Source organism: Anolis sagrei, chromosome 4 (genome assembly GCF_037176765.1).
Source record: "Anolis sagrei isolate rAnoSag1 chromosome 4, rAnoSag1.mat, whole genome shotgun sequence".
Lineage (NCBI taxonomy): Eukaryota > Metazoa > Chordata > Lepidosauria > Squamata > Dactyloidae > Anolis > Anolis sagrei.
The window spans coordinates 15,391,372-15,402,447 of NC_090024.1; the positions used below are offsets into that span (position 1 = coordinate 15,391,372).

The 11,076-nt window shown below is 40.2% G+C and overlaps 1 protein-coding gene across 3 annotated transcripts in view; it reads left to right on the forward strand.

Moving 5' to 3' along the window:
• The window catches only part of ST3GAL1 (ST3 beta-galactoside alpha-2,3-sialyltransferase 1), a 190,750-nt gene extending 181,789 nt beyond the window's left edge, over nucleotides 1-8,961 (forward strand). For all 3 annotated transcript variants that reach the window (XM_067467278.1, XM_060775904.2, XM_067467279.1), the window contains one exon: nucleotides 2,448-8,961. In XM_067467278.1, the coding sequence (XP_067323379.1) occupies nucleotides 2,448-2,621 (174 nt within the window). In that variant the 3' untranslated portion in view covers nucleotides 2,622-8,961. The remainder of the gene's footprint in view (nucleotides 1-2,447) is intronic.
• The last annotated feature ends 2,115 nt before the right edge of the window (nucleotides 8,962-11,076 follow it).

The window sequence follows — 11,076 nt, forward strand, 5'->3', positions numbered from 1 at the left end:
CAATATTCAATCAATTCAAGATGCAGGTATGGACAGCTCATTTGAAGAAGGATGCAAACAAACTAGAGGGGGCTCAGAGGAGGTCAGGCAAAATGTTCAAAGGAAAACAAGTCTTATAAACAAAAGTTGAAATAAATATTTTTGGTCTGGGGGAGAAGTAATGGAGGAAGGACATGATAAAACTCTTCATTCCCTTGACGCATTATTATCACTCTTAAGAGGGCAAAGACTTTGCCAGCTCAGCAGGAATGAGAAAATCAAATGAGCTTAATGTATAAGAGGGTCATTTTCTGTACAGAAAGTAAAAAAGTAAAATTGAACATTAAGAGCCATCTGATAATGAACCAAGAGATTGAATAGTCTGTCCTTTTATTAAAGGTCTTCAAGGGCCTCATGTTAAAGATTTTCTAATTTTATCAAGAGGCAATTAGATTAGGTCATCTACAATATCAAACCAATTCTTCCATTCTGCTTTTCTGTGTAGGTCTATCAGCATTGCTTCATCTCTAATTCCTAAATAAATATAAATAAATAGTTCCTAAATGATCTTGGATTTTTCTAATCATTCACAGTATGAGCAATTTTAGCAATTTTCCTCTCACTGTAGAAAAGTCTTGAAAAACCACACAATTTTCAAAGACTAGTCGCAATCCAGGACATAGTCTGTGCAAAATTCACATATAATTATTTTTCATAGAAAATGGTCTATGCATATTATGCGCTGTTATGTGCCTACAAGCCAAATTTGACACAGGGTTCTTTGGCAAGGTTTATTCAGAGTTGTTTTGTCACATAGTCACACAATATATTTCAATGTCAGAGCAGGCATTTGAACCCTGAACCCCGAGAGTCCTAGTCCAACTCTCAAGTCATGGTTTCCACTCTTGTCCCTATATCTGTGTAATAGGAAAAACATGGCATCTTGTTATCTTTGAGCCAAGCCAATCTTCCTTTGTAGCTCAACAGTAAGTATGCAGAGAGATCAAACATGTCCTTTGAGGGCCTCAATTACATTATTATCCTCTTGTCAAAATAACCAGGAAGCTGTGGTGATATTTTAGATGTACATTTCCTTTGAACACAACTCGCTGCATAAACAAGTTAAGCTTACTTGGCTCCGATCCCAAGGCTTGGCTGGTAACATCCCTTTGTCTTGGCAGTCCAATTCCTGTTCAACCACAGTGTAGCTTCCCCAGCCCCTCATTCAAAACTTAGTTTAGTTCCCTACAAATCAGAACTTCTTTGAAGCTGAAAAACTATGTAATTTGGGGTAGTAATGTCCTCCAGCATAAAAAGGTGACAAAGGAGCATTCTTTTGTTATCAATGACTGCTTCAGTGTGTGATGCGTATGAAGATAATAGAATTACAGTAGAGTCTCACTTATTCAACATAAACGGGCTATCAGAACGTTAGACAAGTGAAAATGTTGGATAATAAGGAGGGATTAAGGAATCATAGAAACATAGAATCAAAGAGTTGGAAGAGACCTCATGGGCCATCCAGTCCAACCCCCTGCCAAAAAGCAGGAATGTTGCATTCAAATCACCCCTGACAGATGGCCATCCAGCCTCTGTTTAAAAGCTTCCAAAGAAGGAGCCTCCACCACACTCCGGGGCAGAGAGTTCCACTGCTGAACGGCTCTCACAGTCAGGAAGTTCTTCCTCGTGTTCAGATGGAATCTCCTCTCTTGTAGTTTGAAGCCATTGTTCCGCGTCCTAGTCTCCAAGGAAGCAGAAAACAAGCTTGCTCCCTCCTCCCTGTGGCTTCCTCTCACATATTTATACATGGCTATCATATCTCCTCTCAGCCTTCTCTTCTTCAGGCTAAACATGCCCATCTCCTTAAGCTGCTCCTCATAGGGTTTGTTCTCCAGACCCTTGATCATTTTAGTTGCCCTCCTCTGGACACATTCCAGCTTGTCAATATCTCTCTTGAATTGTGTTGCCCAGAATTGGACACAATATTCCAGATGTGGTCTAACCAAAGCGGAATAGAGGGGTAGCATGACTTCCCTGGACCTAGACACTATGCTCCTATTGATGCAGGCCACAATCCCATTGGCTTTTTTTGCCGCCACATCACATTGTTGGCTCATGTTTAACTTGTTGTCTACGAGGACTCCAATAAAAGCCTATTAAATGTCAAATCACATTGTGATTTTACAAATTAAGCACTAAAACATCATGTTTTACAACAAAGCGACAGAAAAAGCAGTTTAATACACGGTAACATTATGTAATAATTACTGTATTTACGAATTTAGCACCAAAACATCACAATGTATTGAAACAGCTGTGGATCCGGGCGGGAGGCAGACTGTGTTGGAAAATACACAATGTTGGATGAACGAAGGTTGGATAAGCAAGACTCTACTGTAATACAAGAGCCAAATTTTTACTGACTTCTTGTCTCTTTTTGTATTTTCCCCTCCCTGCTGCCAATACAGGTGGATCTATATGGCTTTGGGGCAGATAGCAAAGGGAACTGGCACCACTATTGGGAGAACAACCCATCCGCTGGGGCTTTCCGGCAGACAGGCGTCCATGATGGCGATTTTGAATCTAACATCACATTGACTCTTGCCTCAATTGACAAAATACGTTTCTTCAAGGGCAGATGACCCCAGTTGTAGGAAGAACGGAAATTGCCAGCTGCAGGGATGATGGATACATTTGTAAAAATAATACAGGAGGATTGTCTCTCCCACCTCAACTAAGAGAGCCTCAACCAACAGTTGGTTGGTGTCCACAAGTAACATTGATCAACACCATTTTATTGGCTTCCATTTCTCTACCAAGGTTTGATAGACATGGGAAAAACCATTCCAGTCTTCTGACCTCCTGCCTTCATGAGACTCCCTTTGCAAGATGTTCCTTGCCTTGGGCCAGTTAGAAAGGAAGTGGTCCCACCTTCTCCAACTTCTGAAGACCTTCTCTGAGGAAAAACATAATAGAAGAGATGCACATAAAAACCAGCTTGCAGGCATAGAGGCACCCCCTGGATTCTAAGATTACCTCAAAGGACCTTATTCCATTCTTGATCTTTCCTCTGGAGTAGCCACACAAGGCCTACCAGTTCTCATCCTGTATTATGAGAAACTGTAACATTATCTCCTGTTGGCAGCCTTGGTGCCAGCCTGCATTTACCATCATGGAGAAGATTTGAACAAGACCTGCATTTACCATCATGGAGAGGATTTGAACAAGACCCGTCTTTTCTAGAAATATATTTGTGTGTGACGCAAAGTAATAGTCAGTCATCATAGCCATAAGAAAGGAGGAAAAGTGGGAGAGATCATAAAGGAAGATGATGGCATAAACTAGTCACTGTTGTTTACTTTTTCCAAAAAAAGATGTCCTTTGGACTGCTACTCAGCTCTGAAATCTCTTATAATGTAGAATATTGAACTATTTTTCTATATCTCTCTATACCTACCTACATATATATAAACCCATATAAGCATACACATCTGTCATTGACACGTGCCTTTTGAAAATGCAAGGAGGGTCCTTTCTCTGTTGGGCTCCCTCAAAAACTGAAATTCTTTGCTTACAACCTTTTGTATGAAGATACTTGATCAACGCTCAAATCCACCCACCATATTATTTTGTACTGATACTTTTCTTCTGTCAGCTTGAAATAACCACAATCAACATGCAAGGAGGTATTTGGGATTTTTATTTTGGCAGAGCTAAACATTTTTGCCTTATTTTCAATATTTTTTAGAAAAAGCAAAAAGAAGTTGTCTACCCTGGGTTGTTGTTTTTTTTAAGAACTGTGGTTGAAAATCCCTTCGGAATAGCACGCTTCCCTGATGGCATGTGAATTTAGCAATCCATAGAGATAGGCAGTACTTGTGTCAAGATTCAAGAAAATAGCCTATAAAGGCAAGTGTTGCACACCTTGCGGGGGATCCCTCTGCACCCAATGGGACTTCTGGAATAACGTTGTGTCAGATTGTACTGTGAAATGTGAAAAAGAATGAAAGAAAGAAGAAAACATATTGTCGAAGGCTTTCATGGCCAGAATCACTGGGTTGTTGTAGGTTTTTCAGGCTATATGGCTATGTTTTATGGCAAGCATCCACCTCTGAGGATGCTTGCCATAGATGCAGGCGAAACGTCAGGACAGAATGCTTCTATAACATGGCCATATAGCCTGAAAAACCTACAACAACCCAAAGAAGAAAATATCAACAAAAATAAAAGGAGCAATGCTGTTGGGAGGTCATTTGAAAGAATATTTTGGAAAATTGAACACAATCAAGAGGAAAAGAAAACTCAATGGGAAGACAGAACCACAGGAATGAATTGTGATTAGTTTAAGAACATGGCTGGCTACATATGGTTTCAAGAAAATGGAGATGGATTGAACCACTTAAAAGTTACCTCACATTACCAGACACAGGACCTGTTGACTCGAGGAGAAGGGGAAACAATGGTTGACTGCCTGTCCTAAAATCTAGATGGTTGAGGCACGTACACATCATTGTCGTTGTCATCATCATTACCATCATCAATGTCATGTTTTGAGAAATTTATTTCAATTTTTTCCCTACTACAGTCAAACTGCCCACTACAAGGAATCCATGTTTCTTCTTGTTGGCTTTGTTACCTTTTTAAAAGCTTAAACCAATGATTGTTCAATTAGACATTGAAGTAGCCACAAAATTTGGCACTTTGGGCTCAGTCAAGACCATGCATTTGGGTTTTAATCAGCCAGTTAACATGCATATTTTAAGTAACAACATGTGACATGGCTCTGGCTTGGTTGGTGAGTAAATTTGTGTGTGTGTGTGTGTGTGCTTTGAGCATTGTCTTAATTCAAAGCTCTTTTCAACCACTGTCTCAACAAGAACACTGTCCGCACTAGAATCATTTCATGTTTGTGATATGGATTGTCGATTTCTGGGTTGTTGCAGGTTTTTTCGGGCTATATGGCCATGGTCTAGAGGCATTCTCTCCTGATGTTTTGCCTGCATCTATGGCAAGCATCCTCAGAGATAGTGAGGTATTGTTGATTTCTCTTGGCTGCCTTCTAACAACTTGATGTTCAGACATGAACAAGTGGTTTCTGCAAGTGAAGCTCTTGTTAAAAGCAATGCAGCAGGTCAGCTACTTTTTCTTTTCCCGCTCAGATGGCAGTCCTGGTTTGTGTACTACAGCTGGCATCCCATGAAGCCAGTCCAGCACAAGGTAGACTTAAAAACCCATAATTTAGTACCATATATACTCATGTTTAAGTCAACCTCATGTATAAGTCAAGGACAGGTTTGGGAGCCAAAATCATGTAATTTGATATGATCTATAGATAGGGGCCATGGTGATTTGAATCCATAGGATAGGGTGAGCTCCCATCGTTAGCCCCAGCTTCTGCCAATCTAGCAGTTCAAAAACATGCAAATGTGAGTAAATCAATAGATACACATCTGCAATGCAGGATCTCAGTTTGGCCCTGCCCAATATACTGGGTTTTGTAGTTGTTGTTTTTTGTTCATACCATAATCTGAGACTTTTGGATAGGAATAAAGGCTGTTTAAATCAACTTGCAACTTCGGCGGGAAGGTAATGGTGCTTCATGCAATCATGCTGGCCACATGACCTTGGACAAGGTTGGCTCTTCAGCTTAGAAATGGAGATGAGCACCACCTCCCAGAGTCAGACTTGACTAGATTTAATATCAAGGGAATACCTTTTATAAATAAGGGGAGGGGGTGTCAGTCTGTCAAGGAACAGAACTTACGACACATGGATAAATCAATCAAGTCTTTGGGACTTTCTATTTTTGAATAAAATTTCTAGACTTAAACATGAGCATGTACAGTTTTCATGTTAATTTTCTCCAAAATAAAAAAAAACCTACCTTATATCTTATATTGAGTTGGTTCTGCTAATATTCAGGCTGTTACAGGATGATGTTTCCAGCCCCCTCCCACCAGCAATCTGCTGTACGACAATCACAAATGGGACCCTTGTCACAATTCTTCACTTGCTGATAGGAAGGGGCTGGAAATATCCTCCTGTTGCGCCCTGTCCTCCTGCAGAACAGACCCCCATCACTTGGTGTGACTAGTGGCTCTTAGGGTAGTTTGGAGAGTCAGGTCAAAAGTTGATACATAGATACACATCTGCAATGCAGGATCTCAGCTTGGCCCTGCCCAATATACTGGGTTTTGTAGTTGTTGTTTTTTGTTCATACCATAATCTGAGACTTTTGGATAGGAATAAAGGCTGGTTAAATCAAAGTCTTCAGAGAACTTTCATCTCTGAAATCAGAAAACACTGGACTAGATGGAACAAAGGCCTGAGTTGCACAAGACAGTTATTTGAAAATGGAAGAGAATGTTAAAAATTAATCTGTTGTTATGGGATATATATCCAGAGGTGGTCCTAGGTAATTTTCAATGGTAAGCAAACAGTATATCCCCCCCCCCCCACCAACCAATCATTGATATATATTTTCTGTTCGTTGTGGGAGTTCTGTGTGCCATATTTGGTTCAGTTCCATCACTGGTGGAGTTCAGAATGCTCTTTGATAGTAGATGAACTATACATCCCAGTAACTACAACTCGCATATGTCAAGGTCTATTTTCCCCCAAGAGCACCTCAAGAGTGCCCCTGGGCAAAATCAACTATACTGCAAAGGCTTACTTTGCGTAATGGTTGAGCCACCCCTGTATATATCCACCAATTTCCACCTATGGGATGCTTATCAACTCTATAATTCTATAATTCAGTATTTAGGTTGAGTATCCCTTATCCAGAAATAAAAATATTTCAAAATCTAAATCTAAAGTGACACTTCTACTTTTATGAAGGTACACAAATTGTCTCACCTTCAAAATTATTTTTAAAAATTGTGTACAAAATTACCTTCAGGTTATGTGTGTAAGGTGTATATGAAACATAAATGAATGTTGCGTTTAGAAGATAATTTGGATTCGAAGGTATCTCATGATTTGTATGCAAATATTCCAAAAACAAATGTGCATATATAGAATCATAGAATCATAGAGTTGGAAGAGACCTCATGGGCCATCCAGTTCAACCCCCTGCCAAGTAGCAGGGAAATTGCATTCAAGGCACCCCCAACAGATAGCCATCTAGAGTCTGTTTAAAAGCCTCAAAAGAAGGAGGCTCCACCACACACCAGGGCAGAGAGTTCCACTGCTGAACAGCTCTCACAGTCAGGAAGTTCTTCCTAATGTTCAGATGGAATCTCCTTTCTTGTAGTTTGAAGCCAAAGAGATTCTCTATTTCACTGGTTCTCAACCTGTGGGTTCCCACATGTTTTGGCCTTCAATTCCCAGAAATCCTAACAGCTGGTAAACTGGGTGGGATTTCTGGGAGTTGTAGGCCAAAACACCTGGGAACCCACAGGTTGAGAACCACTGAAATAGAGAATCTCTTTTCACAAAAAACAATGAGTTAACTATAACTAGATCCTTAAATGCAGGAACGAGCAATTATGGGACTTTTAACTCCCATCGTTCCTCGCTTTTGTCTATGTTAGTTAGTTAGTCCGGCAAGTGGCAGGAGAGATGTTCTCAATTTCTAAAAATATTGTAGAGGGGAATTAGGTAAATTCATGGAGAAGGAGAGATCACAGAAAAATGGCTGTTGCTATCTGTGATGGCTCCTCCGTGTGAAGTGGCAGTAGACTTCTGGAAAAGGGCCCCATTTTATCTTTGTATTTTCAAGTAAAGGTATATTTGAAGAGGTCCCCTCTCAAAGAAATGCTTTCACCCAATAGTGGTTGGTGACTCCTGAAAGCTCCTACAAAGGCTCCCAAAGACACCTAATCTACGAAGGTTGAATGAAAAGTAATGCCTCCACCTTCGTAACTCCTCGACAGATGCCAGTAGTGGTATGCAGCAGGTATTGGCTTGTTCAGTAGACTCTCCTCTACAGTTCCATTGTAGCAGGAAGCCTTAGCATTGAACAGTTGTGTTGTTAAAGTGTGAAGTATGGAACCCTGCACAGACGGTCGACTTAATGCGACTTAAACAATGTGCAGTCATTGAATTCTTGACAGCAGAAGGTGTCACCCCAAAGGGGATTCATCAGAGAATGCAAGCTGTTTATGGTGTTTGTGTTCATGTGAATACTGTGTGTTGTTGGGTGGGTAAGTTTAAAGATGAGGTGAGAACATCTGACTTGTGTGACAAAGAGTTGGACATCCTGTGACAGCAACCACTGAGTTGCATAAGCAAAAGGTTGACAGATTAATTCAGGACGATCGTCGTATCACTCAGAAATTTCAAGCATAATTGGCATTTCACAAGAATGTGTGGGTCACATTATTGCTTTGCTTGGCTATTGGAAGATCTGTGCACAATGGGCTGCGGAAACAGAGTGCGGAAACAGAGTGCCAACACTTGTTCATCGTTGGCAGAAATGTATCCCATTGTCTGGTGATTATGTGGAAAAGTGAATAGTGGTAGTTAAAGAGCACATTCGAAGGATTATTTCTGTGTTTGATTTTTTAAAAATATTCCCATCTAAACCCAAGTAACGAAGGTGGAGGCATTACTTTTCATTCAACCCTCCTAAAGAGTAATTGCTGGTCAAAGCAAGCAACATTGAGCTGGATGGACCAGTGGTCTGATTCAGGTTGCGGTTCAAGGTTCATGGTAAAATTCACATATATTCTTTGTTTCATTTCCATACGTTGAAAGTATAATACCAAGCATCATCATTTTGGCCTGCATTTCCTACCAATGCAAACCATCTCACAAATATTTATTTATGTATGTGCTATGTGTTTTGAGCAGAGCCAAGTTTGTTGGAGAATTGTCTTCTTTTCTTCCTTTTCAAAAAAAAATCTTATACTAATGTTTTTATGATCGCTCTTTCCAAATGAAGGATCACTTGTTTTTTGCAGTGACATCTTATTTATTGCTCACGTTTTCAATATGATGCAAATGATTTTGAAATAAATTTTTGTACTGCAATAACCAGCTGTTTGGAGGTGTTTTTCCCCTGCTCCTGAGCAAAGAAATGTTGTTGGATGACTTGTGAAAGGTTGAAGGTACTTGAAATAATTCTAATATTAATTGAGTAAATCGGCACATGTTTGTGAGAGAATAAACACTGAGGCTGGAACTCAGTGCAGGAGTAACTGAATTTATATATGCAACAAATAGAACTGGGCAGCATCACAATGTGTGAATTCACCCAGATGCTGGTGTGACTTACAATGTATGTGTTTCCATTGTGCAGTGGTAAGCAATGGACAGATTAATGCACCATGGCCCAATGCAAAATGGGCACAAACGCACATTTAGCCACTCTTCAAATGCACATTCAGACAATTGCCTGGAAAATAGCGGGATGTTGTTGATGTCCAGATTCACATTTCACAATTCACTAATAGTGTTGGTTGCATGTGTGCAACTCAGTTGCAAGTGCATGGAAATATACACCATGGACCACAATGTAAAATATTGACCATAGTTCTGAAAGAGAGGAAACTACACCTTTCTTTTTAAATAGGCCAGAGTATCACTTCCCCCTTAAGAGGAGCGTGATCTTCAAGATTTAGGAAGTGAGAACTTTTTGCTTCATGGGTTCATCTCAACAAGGAAATAGGGAAACATGCAGTTCCAGACTCCAGATATTGTAGGACTACACTTTCCAGCAGTCGTAGCATGCCAGGAAGAAGGCTACTACTGCTGCAGGCCAATGGTGATGAATGCTGGCAGTTGCTATCTAACATCTGAAAGGCTGCATGATTCCCACCCCTGGCTTGATAGCTCTCTACTAAAACAGTAGTTTTTCAACTGGTTCACCACTTGTTCTGGACTTCAACTCTCAGGTGACTTGGATAATACTCAGGGATTTTGGAAAGTGAAGTCCAAAATGTTTGAAGGAGCAAACCTTTAAAACTTCTATGTAGGTTGATCAAAAATAAGTCACATATCTATGAGATCGGGGGTTGGAGTAGAAAGTGCCTTTTGGAGAGCAGGGATCAACTGGCATCATATCATTATGGTATAATGATATTTATTTATTTATTTATTTATTTATTTATTTAGACCATTTCTACCTTCTTACCTCCAAGGGGGGGGACTCAGGGCGGCTAACACAGGCAACAATTCCATGCCAACAGTATCAAAACAACATTTTAAAACAGCAGTATAAAATCCATTACATAACAATTAAACAGAGATATTAATTAAAATTACATAATAGCATAGAACAAATCACATAATCACAGGTCATAAAGCCATTTCCAATTTTCAAACAATCCTATTGTCTGAGTTCAGTGCCTAAAGTGCTGCTGTGCCCGCTAGCCAAAGCCCTGGCTCCAAAACCACGTGTTTAGTTTTTTCCTAAAAGTAAGGAGGGAGGATGCCGATCTAATCTCGCTGGGGAGTGAGCCGGGTTTTTGTGTGTCCTAATGGGATTGTGACTCATACATTTTTCAAAAGACACGATGCTACTAAAAAAAAAAAAGACTTCTAGAACTGATTTGTAGATATGGATCCATGCAGCATTTTTGGGCTTCCCTTCATGGGCAGCCATGAGGACTAGTCATACCTTCACTTCAAGACTCATTGCTACACATAGTGTGAAACTTACTTTCATATTGGTATTGGAAACACAAATAGAATGAATGAATTATCTCATGAAATCCCTCTCTGCACCTTCTCTCCAATACCCAAACTGCATGGAGGGAAAACCTCTCCTCGGAGGTCTGGCCCCAAATTGCATAAGCATCATCCATTTCCCCATGCTTACATTATCACTATAAACATAAATTTGTCAGTTTTCCCTGCCTGGTGAAGGATCCAAGCCCAGCAAAAACTGTGATACATTTTCAAATGTTACATGCAGATCCAAGTAAGGTGGCCTTTTGCAGTTGACAGATCATGATTTTGTCAATGTTTATTGTTTCCAAATGCCATCGTGGTGGGGGGCTTAACTTCTCCAAGGATGCTGAGAGCTGTGCTGGTGGTAGTGTAAGTACCAGCAGGTCCAACCAAGTCAGAGAAGTCTCAGGCAAGGAATGGAACTAAGAGCGCTTAACCCATTAACACTATGGAGAAACAAACCAAACCAAAATGAAGTCT